The 23,114-nt window shown below is 33.6% G+C and overlaps 1 protein-coding gene across 1 annotated transcript in view; it reads right to left on the reverse strand.

Annotated features, from left to right (window-relative positions):
• Positions 1–248: 248 nt before the first annotated feature.
• LOC136985564 (latrophilin Cirl-like) overlaps positions 249–23,114 on the reverse strand; it is a 106,642-nt gene continuing 83,776 nt past the window's right edge. The window contains 2 exon segments of the mRNA XM_067282876.1: positions 249–1,773; positions 10,319–10,391. Coding sequence (XP_067138977.1) covers positions 899–1,773; positions 10,319–10,391 — 948 coding nt within the window. The 3' untranslated portion in view covers positions 249–898.

Consider the following 23,114-nt stretch of genomic DNA (forward strand, 5'->3'; position numbering starts at 1 on the left):
TTCTGGCACATTTTTCATGATAATAACTATAAATTTAGGTTCTGCATTAAGTGCCATACTTATGATGACTGAAGATGTTTAGTACAGAGGCAATTGATTAAATGAAGGCACATAATAAAGATATAAGTAAGTGATTTTCATACAGTTACATACATGCTAATTAATATCAAAAATGATTTGAGCTACATAGAAACATTTAAAAGTTCTTTCGGAGCGCTTGATGTCCGGACAGCATTAATTTTAGGTAATGAAATCACATTAGCAGTTTATTGAACTGTACACATTTTCACCTATACCTGAATATAAATCTTATTTCTTTGTATGCTTAATGAAAGCCTGTACACAGAATGAGTGGACAACGCGAGTATTCAATTCTACTGTATATAAAGGTATTTCTACAAGCTCTTCATATTCTATAACAGATAATACATACTTATTATTTAGTATAACTATGTACAAAATTGGTAGGAGAGTAAAAAATATGTCGCGGAGTCCTGGTGTCCAAACATACATACCTCCAACGAAGAGTCAAAGTGAAAGCCCACTTTTATTATTCACTACACAAATCTGTTCACAAACTATTACTGATTTAAAAATCTGTAAAGACTTCAAATAAAATCATCAATTCCATCCGAATGAACTGCTACGACTAGCTATTACATACAAGACTAGGAATGGCATTGATTTATCCTATATGATAAGTATGCCAAAGTCTAATACACGTCAATCATGAGGCACAGGACCTACAATTATAACTCACATTCCAAAATTATCTTTGATATATGTTCTCTTATACAATAAGTTAGGCAACTGACATTTTTATTCTCAATAACATATAATGTTACCATATGTGAAGATAGGAGCTAAAGCACCAAATTTTAATTATAAATGCAAATTTTCAGCAATAAGTACTTAATTTGTGGTGCGTTTGATATTTTGGTTCCACAGTTTCTGGTTGAAGGCAGTGGATAACTTTTTCACCATCCATAACTGCCATTACAACCATGTTATCTTTTGGACACCTCAGTAGATCTGGTAGTACTGGACCCCAATCAGGAGTGTCTGAATCTATCACAGATGGAAGATGTGCCTTGGTGGGCATATTCTCACTTGGCACAAAATCTTGAGATGATAATGGAGATGGCGCATAGGCTCTTCTATTATTTAATCCACTTGGGCGTCTTTCACTAGATTTACGTCTGTGACTACCATATATTTTATCATGTCTGTAACGCTGCATATCAGGGCTAGGTGTCACAGGATATCCTTGGGACACACCATAAAGTTTGGCAGATTCCTGCCTAGGAGGAAGATTGGTAATGAGAAGAGGACGTTGGTCATATCCATAACTAGATGATGAATGTTGACTAAGATCTGAATGATCACCATAGAAACTTTCCATTTGAGAATATTGCTGTACATTGAGAGGCATATGATGGTTTTCAATGAGTGATGTAGGATCATCTTCAATAGATTCATAGATGTGATCAGCATATTGACCAGTATTATCTGAAGCCAGAGAATAGTGTCTATATGGTGAATGACGATGTTGTTGTGGTTGCTGTTGTGGAACTAATTGTGGCCATTGGGATGACAAGGTGACAAAAGTAGCAGGAGTATCTCCAACAGAAGGAGGTGCAGATGGTGGAGAATTAGATTTTAATTTAGTTCTCCATTGAGGACTATGTGCAACTTCACAATTTTCTAATTGCAAATTGGATATTGGGGATTCCTCATCTTTCTGTGTGCTCAGTGCTGAAGTAGATGGGTGACCTAATAAAAATAATCAAATGTATTATTAACACAAATTTATTATATATTTACATTTTTTGAAATTAAATATAATATATATTATTGTTAGTTTTTAATTGTTGAAATTTATCATAAATGAAGTTTGCTAATTATCATCCATTATAAAATTATTTACTCTAAAATATACTAACTTATTGCAACATACTGAAAAAGATTCCCTATAAATATTGGAATAATTCTATGCAAATTCATTAAAAACATTTATGTTAATATAAATGCAAAAAAAAAACACAAACAAAATATACTATTTTTAAGTCAGATAAAATTTAATTAAGCATGTATTATGAACCATATCTTATTTTTAAATTATGAAAGTTGGTTAATATTGATTCATTTTCAACTAAAGCCATAAGAAATATCAAGTCAAGATGAAGAATTGCATGAAACATTTAGAAATTATCAAAATCCATGATAACGTAAGAATAAATGAAAACATGGATACAACTAGATCCCATCTGGCACCCTTACTTAAACATCTGAAATCTATTAGCCAGCAGAGCAGGTAATACTTATATCACCAACATCAGATACTACCTTATAGTAGGATCACTTCCGTAGTAGAGAACATTGTACGAGCTGAATGTCTTTAAAACATATGCAACCTTTTCTTAAAACAGCTCCTAGTTTTTAACTGTTATCTTGAGTATAACTTTGTATTATGTTCATTTACCATAGTATTTACTTCACAATATATTTCATTAGCAACAATCATAATCTCTGGTTGCTATTTGTAGTGAAAACATAATATATTTTCTGTGAAAAATCCTGAAAATGAAGTCATCCACACATCAGCAACAAAACAGTATGTTCCTTTTATGTATGTATAAAAATGTAATTTTCTACTATTGTAATCCAAAACCCAAATGTTAAACCAAAATGTTTTTGTCCATATGTTTTTGTCCAAATGAGCTTAGAGCTCATTATAACATATGGACAAAAAGAAATTCACAAACAAAGAATTGTCTTTGTTTCAAAATGAATAGTTTATTACACAGAAAAAAATATGCTTTTTTCATAATATAGATTATTTTTTATGTAGCAGAACAAATGCAAACAAAATACAGTGAAGCTAATTATCTCTTCCAAAACAACAACGAACCTGATGAAGATCTTGGTAAAAAATTGAAAACGTTAGTTCAGTAACTATATTCATATCGTACCGGAAATTTAAAGATTTTGGAAGAGATAATTATATGTACCAGTATTTATTATTGAAAGTTGTATACAGTGAAGCATCAAAATTCAGATTAATGGAGGCCAGACCCTCATCTAGATTTTCAGTTTGTTGGATTTTCAAGTATACATGTAAATTATCATTTTAAGCACTGTAAATTAAATTTAGATGCTCAAGTTCAAGCCAGTATTTCACAATGAATGTAAGACTACAAAGATTCTAAATATAATTTACAAAACCACTATGTATAAAACAAAAAATATATTAACTATAATTTTAAAATTAAAAAATTACAAATTCTGAATGAATGTTAGAACATCAACAATGCAAGGCCAAAAGAATATCAACAATGAAATTACCAATTTAAATAACAGGTTTGGTTATCACAAAAATTTAACAAAGTTCCCATTGAAAGAAATTAATGTCCAATTTTTGACATCCAGCTTTTCAACATTTCATGGCATAACCAAATTTGTATCTCATTTATTTATTAAAATTTATGTGTATACGACATAACAGATTCTTAACATAAAATATTAATCCACTACATATCCAGATGTGTCTAACTCAGGAATACTGTATTCAGTGGCGTAGCTACAGTTCTCTGGGCCCGGTGCAAAACCGGATTTGTGGGCCCCCGAAAAAAATTTTTGGGTCTTTTTTCTTGTGATTTTGGGGGCCCCATGGGCCTATCGTTTTCCAGGGGCCCGGTGCGAGCCGCACCTACTGCACCCCTAGCTACACCACTGACTGTATTATAGGTTCAAAAGCTATAGTTTTTATGTTTGCAAGTCATCTCTAAAAATCATTCAATGCTTCTGCATCTTTCTTCTTATGATCATTTCCTTGATTAATATTAAAGACTAACTAAAATGGAATGATTCTAAAGAGTTATCTCTATTAAATATTGAATTCCACATAAAAAAAAAGCCAAAATTATTTTCACTTGAAAATAATAATCACAGATAAAACACAAATTGCAGATAAAATATTCATCAAGGATCAAATATTAGCCAATAAAATAGATAAAGAAGCATTGAATAACTTTTGGAAATTGTCCTGCAAACATTTCAGAAGAAAATATATTATCATTATAAAGTTATTACTTTAGCATAAAATTGTTATTACTTTTACTATTTTACTATTAGCAAAAAAATTAATTACTTTAGAATATAACTTTTTATCTAATGCTTCATCATTCATTATATATAAGAAAACATAACATTATTGTATACAGTACAATGTAATGCAATTTTAACATCCAAGATGACAAACATCAAAATAAAATAACTTTGTACCATCTTGAAATTTTAAAATTAAAAAATTTTAAGATAATTAATTAAACTGAAAAACTTTATTAATGAGTATTTCAATAAAATGAATTTATTGTCTTCAGATAAAAGAAAACAGTAAGTTTATTTTTCAATTACTATATAAACATAGGAGAAAACAAACTGCTTTTTTAACATTAAAGCAACATTCATATTAAAGTAGTTTGTGTTTCCCTATATTCATTAAATTCTATAGTTTGGATTTTATACACAATAGAAATTCGTTACTATGATATCTATGGGATCAGATTAACAAACTTCTATTATGCCAGATTATCAAAAGCTCTGGATTGCCATATATTTTGTATTTTCACAAGATTTGACAAGTTATAGGCTTTCTGAATGTTTCAGACATTGCTGTATATTTTCTACAAACACTTGCTATATGTTTCCAATTTCTTTACACATATTCTTCAATCATTCTGATGATGATACAGTGCATGGCTATATTGTGTTAAGATTGAATAATCTGCAAAAATATTAATGAACACTTTATTGCCTGGAGACTTTAGCACACCATGTGTCCAAACAAATTCTCATTTGTGAAATACTAGCTTGCCTGATTATTATCAGACAATTCTGGATTACAGTAATACCTCAGTTTTTGTTGAATTTGGTTATTGTTGATTTTTTTGTGAAAAATTTGTCTTGGTTTTCATCAGTTGCCTCAGATTTGTTCAGCGTGCCCACATAACCTCCTGCTAATTTTGTGAAAACATAGCATGATTTTTTAACATTAAAACAACATTCATTTTAAAGTAGTTTGTGTTCCCCTATATTCATTAAATTCTATAGTTTGGATTTTATACACAATAGAAATTCGTTTTCATGCTCAGTATGGCATTGTTTCTCATTGTGTGAGCTGTGAGATTATATAAAGTACGAACAAGTCGACACAGAGAACTTTAGTGATTTCTTCGATGGGACAAATTGATAACAAGTGTGCTTGATAGAGCAGATGCTTAGAAGGGGAAATCCATTTATCTCAGTAAGGACTAGACAAAGACAACTATCCAAATTAACAAGATAACCCTTTAATTTTCCTTGGAACATACAATACATCCAGGGAAACACACAGGAATGTATGGAGCCCGACAATCCAATCTAGCGAATAGCTTTAATGCACAATTCTCCTGACAATAATATGCTACAGAATTCCCATAACGCACAGACATAAAACGTACTGACAATGAGTTTAAAGTGTACCTCTTCTTTTATTTCTTATCAGACAGGAAGCAGTTTGAAAACGAAATCTTCCTGCTGACCTGGTTGCAGTCTTTACTTTCTGGCTTTCAGACAATTTTTTCATGCACTTTCACACCACACTCTTCCCTACTGATTCTTCCTTCTCTCTCCACTTCTATTCTAACTTCTCCTCGAAACACACCCTCCAATAAATCTTCCACCCTCTGTTACACACCCTGATTTACACAACTCCTCTCCACCGAGTTGGACCCACCTCATGGCGAAGGGGGAGCAGGAAAAGACGTAAGGCACAGAGCATTACCCTACATATCTAGTCAAACAATTCCATTGCTTTCCTTTCCTTTTAGCTCCATATGGGACCAAAGAAAGTTTTCAGAGCCAGCAGTCCTTCGAATGCCATGTTAAATGTTCATTTATTTTTTACATTACTTTTTTATATTCATTTTATATTAATTTCTTATTGTTTTTAGTATTACACACAATATTTATTCTCTGTAAAATGTGTTTTTGGTATGTATTTTGGAGTGTCTAGAACAACTTAATTGGATTTACATTGATTCATATGGAAATAATTGCTCGGTTTTCTTCGGTTTTGGATTTCGCCAATTGTTTTTGGATGGATTATCGACAAAAACTGAGGTATCACTGTATATTATTAGCTACTTTTCAGAAGATGCTGGATTATTGGACATTCTGAGTTCAGTGCCAGATTCATGAACTTTTACTGTACTTTGATTTTGATTTAAAAAGTATATCATAATGTGTTTTTGACAAATTAAAATAATTGTTTTTAATAATTATTATTAAGATAAAATTTTCAAATTTAGAATTATAACTTTCTGTGAATTCCTGATGATAAACTTAATAATTAAAAAAAACATGAGGTTTTTTTATAAACAATTCTGGAAAATGAATTCTGGAAAACAGTGTTCTTTTTATTTTATAAAAATTTAGTAGGAATGTAACAAAAATCATGATGAATGATTCATTGAAAAAATTAATAAAAAATATATTATTTGTAAATTTGTTTGTAATATATGCATGACTGTCATCATATACATTATACTGGTAATATTGTTTAAAATTAATTATTTACTTTTAAATACTCAAGCATAATATAGAAATATATATATATGTGTGTAAATATAGAAAAATACTCAAGCATAAAAAAAATTACATTCTTATGATAGATAAAACAAAATGTAATTGTAAAGAATAGCTTAAATAATTACCACACATAAATACAAAAATTTTAAGTAATTAACATGTGTACAATGCATTTCATAAGATGGGTTTTAGTCGTCAAAGTTAAAAAAAAGTCTTACAAATGTTTGCTTTTGTCATTTTGATAACAAATTTTTCTTTACTGGCTTAGGAAATAGTTTATCTCTGTAATGTATTATTTTTTACAGTGGAGGAATTTTGAACAAGAGATAGTTATCATAAATCTATACAATATATGAAATCTCTTCAGATGAGTAATGTTATGTGACTGATATGGCAGACATGCATTTAATACGGGGTCTTTCAAATGATAATAAAGTAAATGCAAATCTTCTATATTTTAATCTAAAAGAAACTAAATTGTTTGGCTCTTTAATAGCTAATAACAACTATCTGTACAAGCCATAAATTGCACAGATAATTGATCTGAAAGAATTTAATTCAGAGAAAAATCAAAGAAAATCTGACTGAAAGCTTGAAATAAATTGCATAAATGGAAAATGTAGATTATATGACTGAGTGGAAAATTTTAAAGGACTCACTTTTATTTACATAAACAGACAGACAGATTGGGAATGAAGTAAACTTTCTTCTGTAGGAATATTTTAAATACGAGGGTTGCTTTTTTTCAAGCTCCAATGGTTCGTAAAACAAAGAAAAGTAAATAACAAAATGAATTTATTACCAAAAGTTAGGTACCAACATGATTACTTTCTGACATAATCAATGTGAAGATTGAGGCATTTGTCATATCTGTGGATGGGCTTTTCCATCCCTTTGTCATAGAATGTTGCCACCAGTGAATTGAGATGGTGGCCTTAACAACGTTGTTTTGAAGATTGTCATTAGTCTCAAACTTTAGTCCCTGCTAGCCACATTTTCAATTCAGGAAAGAGGTGGAAGTCTTCACACATTAAAAAGTTTTAAGTTGGGTGGAATTCTTCACCACCTTTAAACATCCAGCATATAGCCCCGATTTAGTGCCAACTGACTTCCACCTCTTTGCTGAACAGGAAAAGTGGCTAGGATGGCAAAGGTTTGAGACTAATGACAATCTTCAAAACAATGTTAGGGCCCATCTCAAGTCATTGGCAGCAACATTTAATAATAAATTTAATAATTATAATAAGTTAATTTTTATTTGAATTAAGAAAGTTCTGGAAGAAAGAAATTGGTCCATAGTAAGATGCAAACCTGCAACTTCTGTTTACTGTGCAGATAGGTTGCCAGTTATACTACCCAGATTTCTAATCCAATCTTAACCTCCAGAACTATTAATAATGTGACCAGTATGGTTATACCTAAATTATTTAATAGTTCTGGAGGCAAAGGTTGGATGAGGGTCTGGCTAGCATAACTGGCAATGTATCTGCATAGTAAGCAGAAGTTGTGGGTTCAAGTCTTGCTATAGGCTGATTTCTTTTCTTCCAGAACTTTCTAATTAAATATCTAAAAAATCAGTGTACATATAGAATTAATATATGGAGTAAATAATTCTTCATACAACAGACATTGAATATAAAATATAACCTGATAGTCAAAGAATACCTTTCAGCTTAATCTGACATGAAAATTGATTCTGAAAGCAATGATTGTTCAATCTATTAAGGAAAAACTTTAAGCTAAATTCTCAAAACTATACTAGATTTATTGAAATAAAAACTGTTCCAACTATCTAAATGGTAAAGACAGAATCAATACAAATACTTGTGAAATTTTTCATTAATTACTGCTGGTGATAAATACTAATTAATTTTTATGAGAAATAATATTTATAGAAAAATTAATATTTATTTCTGTAATATAAAATAAACACAGACACAGACAGTAATTGTTATTTCAAATTTAAATCTCTTAAATAAGAGTTCTATGAAAGCTATTATGGAAACATTGCATGGCAGTATTAATACAAGTATTAAACTTGTATTAATACTGCCATGCAATGTTTCTAGAATACTGTCACTAATTAGTAAACAATCCTGCAGCTTTTTCTGTTGCGGCATGTGGCCATAACTATACAATTAACAATGTGCATGAAACCAATAACCGATGTGAAATAATAAAATCCAAAAACTATCACAAACATTTTCCAACTCCTTCTGAGTTCTTCTCATGGAATGTTTTGTGGACCCAATGTACAGAACAAGGATACAAGAACATCTCTTAAACATCCAGCACACTAGACCTTCCACAGCCCTCTCTATGTAGCGGATCCAGAAATTGTGGCAGACTTCACTCAGGCCAAACTCATCCTTACCACACCTCAGATGGTTGGAGGCTGTAGAAATCTTTAAAGCTAATTTTACAATATTGTGTGTAAATTTTTAGGAGGAAATTATATTGTCATTGGCCTGGCTGGCTCTACTTGACATCACAGTTTAGTCGTTTGGTTGAATCTCTGTTAAGCACAGAACTATGCATGCATGACTAAATTTTTTGAATTTTTTGTACTCATACTTTGAATACTTGTTTGAATTTATATTTCTTTCAAAAAGCTTTTATAGCACCTGAAAAAACTCAGAAAGAGTTGGAAAATGTTTATGATAGTTTTTGTTTTTTGTTATTGGTTCTGTGTACTGTACATTGTATAGTTAAATTACAACACACCACACTGGGAAATAGTTAACAATTTTGCATTTTCATAAAATAAAGCACATTTTGGATTAAATGATTGACATTTATAATTTTTATATGTTGGCATTAAAAAGGCTATAAAAAAAATTGATCAGTAATTTCCTGATTTAATCTTCTTGTTATATCATAGAAGTTTTAAAATAAATATTACTATAAACAGTCAATAACTGTACCATTTACTCTATTATTCATACATTACTAAACTTTTGTATCTAACTTGACTCTAATATTACCTTAGTCAACTTAGTTATACTTTTTTCATAATGTTACAATGGATATTATATTATTTCCAAAAATATCTTATCTTGTTATTCTAATCTCTCTGTTTGCTGTTTCTAAATCACTTTCTGTAATTTCTTGTTTACTGCACTATAAACCTTTAAAAAAAATTATAAAACTATTCTTCATATTGTTAATATATATATAGCTAGAGAGCTCTACAATAAACCTTATTTTTAAATTTTTGGTGATTGGCTGCTATATTACAATTATGCTTATGTCAATCAAATCCATGTACAGTACATCATAAGGAACAGATTTTCAAAAAGGTTAAGCAAGCTGAAGCCAAGTAGCAAATTTTTTTTAAAGTACCCTGAATTATTTTTCTTGTAAAATTATTACAGGTGTTTAAATGTAATTTTAAAGGCAATACATATATTTTAGTTAAAATTTTTAAGCCATATTGTTATCTAAGAGGGTGACAAGAAAGTTATAGCTTAGATTTAATATTTTATCACCCCTATCTCTGTATATCATGATCCTATATTGATAAGTTGAGACTACTATTTTCCATATACACCATGTATGTAATAATGTATGTCAAAATATAAACTGCAAATTATTTTTAATGATCGTACTAATTCGTAAATCATCAACTTATTAATTGGCAAAATTTCATTCCAATATAAGGACTGCAACAGCTAAAACAAAAAGTTACCTTGTATGGTGTATGTCGGGATGACAGGGCAATTTTTGTCCATGGGTGAGGACCAATGGTGTTGGGATTCCTGCTATTGAAATATAAAATAATAATTCATAATATAAAAATTTACTTTTTTCTATAATTTAATGCATTTATTAAACAATGATTTTGAAAACCACATTTATTAAAATAATTATGAATATAATTTGCTAAAAATAAATACAGTAATTTTTACTTGTATTCAATTTTTTTAAATATATTAAAAATTTAAAATTCACATTCTATAATGACTGTCATTAACAACAAATCTACAGAGAATATCTAAATTATATATAATACATTTAAGAAAATATGAATAGTAAATGATATTGAATTCAAAAATAAGTTTAAAAATAATTATAATTCTAATTTTTGTAGAAGAAAAAATGCTTTTAATGGAGTATATACAATAGAAAATGAAAAAAATAAACAATAATTAAAGTAATTGATTGTTCTAGTGCTTTTGAGTTCTGATGCTCAACTTTAGAAACTTCACTTGAGAAAAAATAACATCGAAAACATTTATTTGATGAACACTAGAGCCAAAATCACTAGAATGTTCAATTATGTTAAATTTATGTTATTTTTTGTTCATTTACTATTAATTATATTCCATTAAAACTTTTTCCTCCACTTATCAACAATTTTGGATTATTTTTATTATAATTCTTTGATTGTCATTGTTGAATTATGTTTCTACATAGATCATATGATCAAGATTTTTAAACTATTAAACATCCAGAAATCTAAAGATATTCAATTTAAAATATATATTTTGGATTCCATTCAGTATATCTGTAAAAATCTGGAGTCTTGAAATCTGCTACCGAATTATGAAATGTTTGAAGTTTTTGAGATTTAAGTTGTTAGTATTTTCAATGAGTGAATGAAAAAAAGATTAATCTGGTTTATTATTATAAATAATAATTTATATTATTTTGAAATTTTATACTTTTGTTATTTATTGCAATATTTCAGCTTTAATATTTTGCTTTTATGATCAAATATATATTTATTTCAATGTATGATTGTGTAACATTCAAAGAACTATACTATATTATAATTTCGGAACAGAATTATCGTAACAGTAGTTTCTTGAGTCTACTAGAAGGCTTAGTCATGAGAATCTTTTTCTCAATGACAAGAAATCATGCTTTTTCCATTTTTAAAAAAAATAAACTGTATAAGAGTTAGCATTAAATTCTTATAGTAATTATAATTGTTATATGTATCCTAGATACTTGTAACATTTTAGTATTTTTACAAAATAATTCAATATAAATCAAAAAAATTTATCTAAATCTTTAATACTGATATTAATATTAACAGATTTTTCTAACAGTCCAATTAATTTAATTTTAAGTCTTATAAAGTGTTACAAGATAGTTTAACAAAGTAATTTCTCATAATTTTTGTTTTATGAACTTTTTAAAAACATTATTAACCCCATTTGAAAGCATTAGATTTAAAATATTTGAAATAAATAACAAAAATAAGCCAAACAATATGATTTCTAATTTTCTTGATCAAAATTATTTGTCATCATTTAGTTAATACAAAAGCACAAAAAATTTATGAAAATTGTTTACAATAGAGTTACAAATCAAAAAGAATATGATGTACAATTTCCTGTTTGATGTATATCATCCAGTTCTCTTACTATTTGCTTGGTAAATTTCTTAAGACTAATAAACACATTCACTTTTACTCTAATCAGATTTTGCTTGCATTAGTAACGTTAAGACAGATGTTAACATTAGCATTCATTTTTTTTGACAATAACTATGATAAGTTTCAAGGAAACTAATTCAAAATGAATGTGTTTGTTAACCTGTAAACAACTTTCTGATAAAACAACTAAGTGTTTTTGTGATAATTATTGAGAAAAATCAATGTATATATTTCAGGATCAATGTAATTTACAGTAATAATGTTACAAATAATCCTTTATGAAACTGTTGCTATTCTGCATTAAATGGATGACAAGGAACAAGTTTCTAATTTGGAAGAAAAAATTTGATTGGACAGACTAATGGGATTTTTGTAAATTAGAAATTGTAACATCATAATCATTAAACTTAATTTGTTTTTTTTTTTTGGTCAAATTCTAAAACTACAGCTTATATAGTTGGTAAATAGTGATTTTTTAAGTAAAAAAGTTATACAAGAAATTGCTAAATTGTCTTGCAATATCCTATATACAATAACTTGATTAAAAGCTACAATCTTTTTCATTATTAATCTTACTCCTAAATCATTTTTTAGATATATCAATAGAAACAATTACATTTATTAAATTGCCAATCAGAAACCAACTGAAATCAATTGACATATTAAATCATTCCATTATAAATTATTAATCAACTTCCTATCAATATATAGTATGTTGAAATTCAAATATCTTATCAAATGTCATATCAAAACAAAATTGTTTTTTCTTCAGCAGAATGAAAATAAATTTTAAAAATTATTTTATTTGTAATTTATAGTACTATGAGAAAATAAAACCACATTTTTAATAATAAATACAACTGTACAAAAATATAATTAAATTCATATGAAAAATTGAATAGATTTTATACAAATAATTTCAGTTATTACATTTATGGGTATTACAAGAAAATTTACACAACTGCTTTATCAGAGTTTATTAAAACTAATTTAAATGTTTAAAAAAATTTCTTAGCAACATTGTTTCAATAAAAAGTTCAGAATTTCAAATTTTATTTAAAGTTAAAATGAAGTATTAAATTTCAAAAACTTTATGTACTTTAATATAAAATCAAAATAAATAATACACAATAATTCTTAATATAAATTTTAGCTTTAATATAAATCTAAGTGTCTGATATTTCCATAAAGTATTTCATCGTCAGAATTTTTATTCTCCTTCCTTCACTACCTCACAAAATCTAAAAAATATATATTCTTTCAAATGCTTCTTCGTAATGAATCAATATTTTGAAGAAAGAAAAGATTCCAATTCCTAAATGATGTTTCCTGCAATGTTTTCTCATCTATATATATAATCGAGATGAGTTGATAATAATAATAATAATAATAATCTCACATATACTTTTGGAGTTATACATTGGACTCACACAGATCTCGAGCAACTCCAAATGAAAACAAGAACAACACTTACTAAGCATAAACAACATAATCCTAAATCCGCCACAGAAAGATTAACCCTTCCACGTAAAGATGGCGGACGTGGCCTGATTGACATAGTTAACCTTCACTACAAACAAATACATTCACTGCGAGAGTTTTTCTACAAAAAACAAGAAACATCACAATTACATAAAGCAGTAACTCTAGCAGACTCGAATAACACACCATTAAACTTACACTCACATCATATGGACACAACACAACATATAAAAAGCATAGACACCATTAAGCAATCGTGGGCTCGAAAGGCACTCCATGGCAGGCATCCTTATGATCTGGCCCATGATTTTGTTGACAAAACTGCGTCAAACAGCTGGTTAGCTCGGGGATGCCTCTTTGGGGAGACGGAAGGATTCATGATTGCCATACAGGATCAGGTCATAAATACTAAAAACTACAGAAAACACATACTCAAAGATGCAACACTCACAAATGACACATGCAGAAAATGTCACGTCATGCCAGAAACTATACAACATATCACCTCTGGTTGCAAGCTCTTGGCACAGACAGATTATTTACACAGACATAATCAAGTAGCAAATATAATACACCAAGAGCTTGCAAAGAAACACAAATTAGTAGACATCCACGAACCATACTACAAATACATCCCACAGACAGTATTGGAAAACAACACGCACAAAATGTACTACGACAGAGCCATAATCACAGATAAAACAATTTACCACAACAGACCAGACATCACACTCATTGACAAACACAATAAAATCACATACATTATAGACATATCCATTCCAAACACTCACAATATACAAAACGCATGCACTGAAAAAATTAGCAAGTACACAGAACTCGCCCAGGAAATAAGGCATCTGTGGAGGATGGATAGGGTGCTTATTGTACCTGTTGTTCTCTCCTCTACAGGCGTCATACCACACACACTACACAAAAGCCTGGGCACATTACAATTGAATAGAAACACATACATCACACTACAGAAGGCCACTATATTGAATACATGTCATATTGTGAGAAAATTCCTGAATACAGACACACACACTGATACACTTCTTTAATTTCTGTTTTGGTTACTATGCCTTGACTTTGGTCCGGCATAGTACACAGCCACCGGTGTTAACCGAGTATATCTCACTTAACCCAACACAATAATAATGATAATAATAATCAGTGCAGAGCCCAAACAGTTAGGAGTTGAAAGTTGAAATTTGGTACATAGTTATGGTATGTCACGAAAACGCATACTAAGAAGGGATTTTTCGAAATTCCTCCCTAAGGGAAGAGGGACAGGATTAAGGCTTAACACTTCCATCAACAATGGAAGTGTTAAGTACCAATGGAGAACAAGAGAAAGCGACGTGCAAGATTTACGGGCACTGGAGGAAAAAAATAAAAAAGAGTAATATGTTAGAACATATTCGATTTTCAAATTTAAACAGATTAGTTCAGTTTTTCTCGATGTTTCTTCTTTAGAACATTCGATGAAAATTGAACAATATAATCAGAACACGTCGTGAAAATCGAACAATATTAGAACATTCGATTTTTAAATTTGACCTTTCTTTAGAAATACTTAGTTCTTTGATGAAATTACTCTTTTTATTTTGTGACTATAATGTAATAATCTCAATCTTCGCTATCGTTACTTTTGCTTGAGCAACACCGCCTATCTATTATTTATATATAAATATATTCAATTATCTTAAATTTTCTCTTTGATAGAAATTTCAAAAAACTTTTCATGTATTTCACAGAATAATTTCATCAATATATTTTTAATAAATGATGATTTTAGATAAGCTGATAAAATATTTATGGAAATTTTTATTTGAAGTTGATATTAATTTCAGTAACATTAATTATACAATTTAATACACTAAAAATTACACAATTTTTTAATATAATACAATTTGGAATTATTACTGTTGAATTTAACATATAATAAAATTCCAAGCAAATGCATTTCTAATTTGAATGTATAAACCAGATTTTAGTAATAGCAAACACACCTTAACTCAGTGGATATATAAACCAGATGTTCTTTATGTGTACTACCAGCTTTGTTACTGCTTGTTAACATTTATATGACTTAATCTATAATGAAATATGCATATAGTTTTAAATCATTATAAGAGATGCACTTAGAATGCAATTTAATCATATTACTTTTATCAGTCAATCATGATATTTAATTAAATTATACCTATAATATTCAGTTTTAAATTATGTATAGATGATGATAATCTTTATTAAGAATGCTTTAATAAATATATTGAAAATCACAACATTTTTTTCATGAACAGTAAAGCATTTTTAATAAAATCGTATATCTTATCAACAGTTGTATTGCCTGTTTAAATTATAATTTGTAAAGAAGCTGCATCATTTGCTTGTATCTCAATAATCATTATATTATAAAATAATATTTATCTTTATATTAAAATAGTGTGAAGAAATATATAATTTGAAAAGATATTATGTAAAATTTTTTACTACTACATTTTTTGAAATCTAAATGTTGACAAAATATAATGTTTCAATTAATGTTACTAAAATTATTAATTTTGATCTTACTAATGTGCTACTTTGTTTCTTGTTAGATTCTAGGGATTAGCTTCAATATTCCTTACAGTATATTCATTTCTTAACAAGAAATTATAATAAATCAGAGAGAAGTGCAATACAGTATTTAAAAAAGTTTACCTGTGTATATATGTACAGTAACTTTTATAACTATTATTAGCCCCTCTCCCTCTCCCCTGCAGGGGGAAAATTTCTAAAAATTCCTTCTTAATGTACAGTACATTCTCATGATGTTCCCTAACTGTGTACCAAATTTCAACTTTCAATTCCTAACCATTTGGGCCTTGTGCTTATTATTATTATGTTGGGTTAAGTGAGATATACTCGGTTAACACCGGTGGCTGTGTACTATGCCGGACCAAAGTCAAGGCATAGTAACCAAAACAGAAATTAAAGAAGTGTATCAGTGTGTGTGTCTGTATTCAGGAATTTTCTCACAATATGACATGTATTCAATATAGTGGCCTTCTGTAGTGTGATGAGTAATGTTCAAAATAACCACTCAGTCGGTTTGACGAAAACACAAACTTTATATTTACAGTAAATGTACAAAATAATCCACTTAGAGTTACAATTAAATATGCACAACCACTAATTCCAACAACAACCGACTATTCCCGTACAAATTCGTCGAAAGAACTCCTTACGAACAAACAGACTTGTAATTAACAAAACCTCCGAGTCAGGAACAAGTTCATACACAAACACGTAACTTCCAACGAGAGAGTTAGTTAGCACCTCGATAACGACGATCTCCCTTGATCCGATCCGATCCGATCACCTCCGATACGATCACACCATCCCAGCCGATCGCGATACGAACTTAAATAGTCGACGGCGTTCGAACCCTGCTCCAATCAAATTTGAATGTTCCCGCAACGGCCGCCAACGGTCACTTCCCGCCGGCCAATCGTCCGATGGTTGACGATTCGAAACTTAACGGTTCTTCCCACGGAAGTTCCTAACGGTCGTTTCCAACGGCCGATCCTAACGACTTTTCCGTTATGACAGTTCGTTATAACAAACAGGTGGGAATCGCGCGTCTTGGCGATTCCATACCTTACACCTCCGCGGCCAAGGATCAAACTGAGCTTAGCCCAAGCCTGTTTGATCCAACAACACTCAGCAATTTTACAAATGTCCGTTCGTGCGGACTGACCCTTACCTCCGGTACAACCGGGCAAACTCGCTATAACCCGCGCACAGAGATGCCTCGCGATAGTGTAGGACCCCTTGGATCCCCGAGACCTATCCGCGCGGGTCCCCCTACGAGGAGGTCGTCCCCGTCGCCTTCGGCGCGTCATCCGGTTTTGTTGGTCACCAGATGTCGCTCGGCCCTTCTCACGGAATTTGGGTTTCTTACCGCGAGCTCGGTTGTGACCGTTGTCCGTCGTTTTCCGGACCGGCGATATGCCTCCCTCCGGACTTAGCACGTGTGTGGGTGGTTCCGATTGGCCACTGGCCGCGCCCGCCGTGGCCCGAGACCTCCGGGTCTCTTCACCGCTGTGTTTTCTTTGAACCCGAGTGACGGTCGCCAAGATCACGTTCGCCTGTTGCCCAATCAATCCGGCCAAGTCGTCCACGGAATGACACTCCTTCGTAGCATCCAGAGGCTCATCCCGTGTCGTATTCGGTAACCCTAGCAGCGGTTCGCTAGTTTCCCCGATCGCTCGTCTTTGGTCATCGGCGTGTTGCGCCAACTGCGTCGCGGGTTCCCGGCCGATATCTCCCAAGTCGATTATTTCCCCGACGCCACAATTTTGACCCTGAGGCGTCCCAGCTACCCCATTCTTTACTGCTCTGACTCCCGGCCTCCCTTCATCAGCGTCCTCGCCCTCCAGTTTCCTGTTCGCGGCGGGTCGTTCGCTTCGGCTATCCGATTCGCTACCGGAATATCTCCTCGCAATAGGAGTCGCGTCCCCTGCTTTATTTTGCTCAGACTGCGCCCTCCGCTCACACTGGGCCGTGCGCTGCCGCTCTTGTGTCTGGTCAAGCGGTCCTATGACCATCCCCCGGTTTTTGTCGTCGGGCGGCTCTCGTTTAACCCCCTCGCTCGCTTCCACGAACATCCCCGCTACCGCACTTAATATACTCTGCTCCTCAGCTAATTCCCTTTTTCTTGCCTCGGAATCCGCTTTCTCTCTCGCTTCTACCAGCGCTCGGAAGTCCCTTTCCGTTAAGAGGGCGTCTGTCGCTTTCCCTAACTTATTGGTGATCGCACACGTCACCCGTGCCGATCCCGGCGTTTCTTCGCGTCCTTCCTCCCACAATCCAAGCGGTACTGACGCTAAGCCTGCCTCTACCCGGTGACCGAAGGCTCCAACGAGTTGGCTTTCCTCCTTCGTTCCCGTCACCGCTTTAGGGACCCATGACTCCCTTAACCCCGACGCTTCCGTTCCCGAAACGTCCTTAACTGGGGGACCATTTCTGCCGCTTACTGTCTCAGCTTCCTTCAGCGACCTCCCAACTTCGGGTTGGATATTATGAGCTGCCTCCTCTCGTCTTGCCGCGACTCCACTAGGCTCCCTAATGTCCCGGTCTACCTGTGAGCTGCGCCTACTTTCTACTCTTAGCATGGGGACTTTGGCCACCCTGACCCCAGCGGTTCCCGTCCTCGATCCGGCTACGTACGTGGGCCTCCCTTCTCCCCGCATTGCCTTGACCCGATCCTTTGCTTCCCCGCTCCCCGGTGGGCAAGAGAGTTTGGATGCTCTCACCTCCACCACCACGCGGTCCGCTGCCTTGGGTCGCATGCGTTCGGCCTCGTCGTCTACCCGCCTATCAGGACACCCTCTTTTCTGCCGGTCAGTTTCCCTTGGCCTATCCCATTCTACCCGCGGCCTGTTTCCCGACGAGCTTGTTCCATCCCCGAAGTCGCGGTTCCCCTCGACTTTAAGTCCTTCGGATCGTGTTTGCTGTTCCTGCCGCTTCGTATCGTCTAATTTTCCGGTGATCCCCAGCCGTAACTTAAGTTGTTCTAACTCTATCTCTTCCCTTCTCACCTCTGCCTCGATTTCCGCTCTTCTCGTCGCTTCTGCATCTGCTTTGCTCGCCGCCTCGATTTTCGCGAGCTCGATCCGCAACTTCAGAGCTTCGAGGTCGTCTCCTGACCCGCTTGTCCTACGCGACGTTCCCGGCTCGTCATCCTCCCAGTCCCTAGCCTCTAGCTGCCGCGATTTCGCGCGTCTGGGCATCTCTGTGTGCTAGCGAGAAACAAAAAATTTACCTGGGTCTAATTGCTGGTGATGCTCTGTACGTACGTCTGCTTCTCTGTCGTAGCTCAGTTCTTCCGATTCTTTGAAGTGTAATCCAGGATAGTCCAACGTAATCCAATGTATCCAAAATATCCTGTCGACTGCGCCAGTAATGTTCAAAATAACCCCTCGGTTGGTTTGACGAAAACACAAACTTTATATTTACAGTAAATGTACGAAATAATCCACTTAGAGTTACAATTAAATATGCACAACCACTAATTCCAACAACAACCGACTATTCCCGTACAAATTCGTCGAAAGAACTCCTTACGAACAAACAGACTTGTAATTAACAAAACCTCCGAGTCAGGAACAAGTTCATACACAAACACGTAACTTCCAACGAGAGAGTTAGTTAGCACCTCGATAACGACGATCTCCCTTGATCCGATCCGATCCGATCACCTCCGATACGATCACACCATCCCAGCCGATCGCGATACGAACTTAAATAGTCGACGGCGTTCGAACCCTGCTCCAATCAAATTTGAATGTTCCCGCAACGGCCGCCAACGGTCACTTCCCGCCGGCCAATCGTCCGATGGTTGACGATTCGAAACTTAACGGTTCTTCCCACGGAAGTTCCTAACGGTCGTTTCCAACGGCCGATCCTAACGACTTTTCCGTTATGACAGTTCGTTATAACAAACAGGTGGGAATCGCGCGTCTTGGCGATTCCATACCTTACATGATGTATGTGTTTCTATTCAATTGTAATGTGCCCAGGCTTTTGTGTAGTGTGTGTGGTATGACGCCTGTAGAGGAGAGAACAACAGGTACAATAAGCACCCTATCCATCCTCCACAGATGCCTTATTTCCTGGGCGAGTTCTGTGTACTTGCTAATTTTTTCAGTGCATGCGTTTTGTATATTGTGAGTGTTTGGAATGGATATGTCTATAATGTATGTGATTTTATTGTGTTTGTCAATGAGTGTGATGTCTGGTCTGTTGTGGTAAATTGTTTTATCTGTGATTATGGCTCTGTCGTAGTACATTTTGTGCGTGTTGTTTTCCAATACTGTCTGTGGAATGTATTTGTAGTATGGTTCGTGGATGTCTGCTAATTTATGTTTCTTTGCAAGCTCTTGGTGTATTATATTTGCTACTTGGTTATGTCTGTGTAAATAATCTGTCTGTGCCAAGAGCTTGCAACCAGAGGTGATGTGTTGTATAGTTTCTGGCATGATGTGACATTTTCTGCATGTGTCATTTGTGAGTGTTGCATCTTTGAGTATGTGTTTTCTGTAGTTTTTAGTATTTATGACCTGATCCTGTATGGCGATCATGAATCCTTCCGTCTCCCCAAAGAGGCATCCCCGAGCTAACCAGCTGTTTGACGCAGTTTTGTCAACAAAATTCTGGGCCAGATCATAAGGATGCCTGCCATGGAGTGCCTTTCGAGCCCACGATTGCTTAATGGTGTCTATGCTTTTTATATGTTGTGTTGTGTCCATATGATGTGAGTGTAAGTTTAATGGTGTGTTATTCGAATCTGCTAGAGTTACTGCTTTGTGTAATTGTGATGTTTCTTGTTTTTTGTAGAAAAACTCTCGCAGTGACTGTATTTGTTTGTAGTGAAGGTTAACTATGTCAATCAGGCCACGTCCGCCATCTTTACGTGGAAGGATTAATCTTTCTGTAGCGGATTTAGAATGATGTTGTTTATGCTTAGTAAGTGTTGTTCTTGTTTTCCTTTGGAGTTGCTCAAGATCTGTGTGAGTCCAATGTATAACTCCAAAAGAATATGTGAGTACTGGGATGACATATGTGTTTATTGCTTTAACTGTGTGTTTTGCATTTAACTATGTTCTGAGAATAGCATTTAACCTACTTTGGTATTCTTTAATTAATCTTTGCTTTATTTGTGTATGTTCTGTTAGTTTGGCCTGTTGAAATCCTAAATACTTGTAGAACTCGCCCTCTTCCATGGATTCAATAACGTCTCCATTTCCCAAGTGCAAAATCTTCTTTCTTCAGGATTCCTTTTTCTATGTGAAGTGTTTTGCATTTATCTAGGCCAAATTTCATTTGTATGTCCTTGGTGTATGAATGTGTGATTTGTAGGAGTTGATGAAGTTGTTTTTGTGTGGATGCATAAAGTTTTATGTCATCCATGTACATGAGATGTGACAGTGTATACTGTGTTGTTTTTTCATGCCTGATATTGTAGCCATATTGCGTGTTGTTTAACATGTTGGATAAAGGATTCAAGGCTAGGCAGAACCAGAGAGGACTCAAGGAATCTCCTTGAAAAATTCCTCGCCTAATAAAGATTTGGTTTGTTTGTATGGAAGTGTTATGAACCCTGAGATGTAGTGTTGTTCTCCAGTGCTGCATAGCATTTTGAAAGAATGTAATGAGTGATGGATGTATTTTGTACATGTGTAGAATATGTAGCAGCCAACTGTGTGGAACACTGTCGAATGCTTTTCTGTAGTCTATATATGCCATGTGTATGTTTCTGTGTTGTTTGTGTGCTTGCCGTAGAATGACTGAATCTATGAGTAACTGTTCTTTGCATCCCCTGTGGTTTCTACGACAACCTTTTTGTTGTTCTGTTAGAATGTCGTGTTCTTCAACATGTTTGTATATTTTGTTTGCAATACAGCATGTCAATAATTTGTAGAGTGTTGGAAGACATGTAATTGGTCTGTATTGTGTGGGGTCTGTGGTATTGTTGTTTTTAGGTTTCATGTAGGTGATGCCCTGAATAAGAAAATTTGGCATGTCTTGTGGATTGATGATGATGTGTGTTAGGTGTTTAGCTATTTCCTGCTGCAGTGATGTAAACTTCTTGTACCAGAAATTGTGAATGTTGTCTACACCAGGTGTCTTCCAGTTGTGTGTTCTGTTAACAGTGTATTGGAAATCATGTATGCTTATTTCAACACAGGGCATAGTTGGTATGTTGTGTAAGTTTCTGTTCTCCTCCTCGATCCAGCCTGCTTCAGCATTGTGCGTGACAGCACTGGACCAAAGAGAAGACCAATATGTTGTGAGTTCTTCTTCTGTTGGTGTGCCACTGTGCTGTGTATCAGTGTTTGCTTTGTTATTAATTTGTCTGTAAAAGAGTTTTTCATTGTTTGTAAATAATTTATTTTGTTGTTTTCGTAGTGTACATGTTTTGTATCGTTTGAGTCTACGTGCTTTGGCAGCAAGTTGTTGTTTTAGTGTATCAATGTATTCTGTAATGCGTGTGTTGTGACGTTCATGTTTTGTGTGTGTTTTTATTTTCTTGAAAATGTTTTTGAGCTGTTTCCGTAATTTGGGTGATATGTTGTTTTTACTGTATTGTGTCAGCCTGCCTAATTGCTGTCTAATGTCATTTATTTGTGTTTCTATTCTTCTCTGCCAGGCAGGCTTGTGATAGAATTGTGTTTTCTGTGTATTTGTCTGTGATTGTACTTTCAGTCCATGGTGTGTCACTACTGTGAATGCCCCAGCATAAACTAATGTATGAATGTCTGCGAGTGTAAAAATTGAATGAATGTAGTGTGGTAGTAAGTGAGTGTTTACATAATTTAGTGTTTTTCCTACTTCCTTTGACGTGTTGATTTTTGGTATTTGTGGTCGTTGTGTGGGATCTGTACCTGTATATTTAGTGAGCGTTTCCTGAAATATAAGTGAGAGCGTATTAACTAAATCCAAGTCTATGTTATCAGTGATGGATGAGGAAGTGTCTGTAGTATCATTAGTGGTAATTGTTGTATGTGTGTTATTATCAATGCTTGTTGCTGGATTATCCTGACAGGTTACATGATCTTCATTAATGTTA

The sequence above is a fragment of the Centruroides vittatus genome, unplaced genomic scaffold (assembly GCF_030686945.1).
Source record: "Centruroides vittatus isolate TY-2023 unplaced genomic scaffold, ASM3068694v2 contig_971, whole genome shotgun sequence".
NCBI classification, from domain to species: Eukaryota; Metazoa; Arthropoda; class Arachnida; order Scorpiones; family Buthidae; genus Centruroides; species Centruroides vittatus.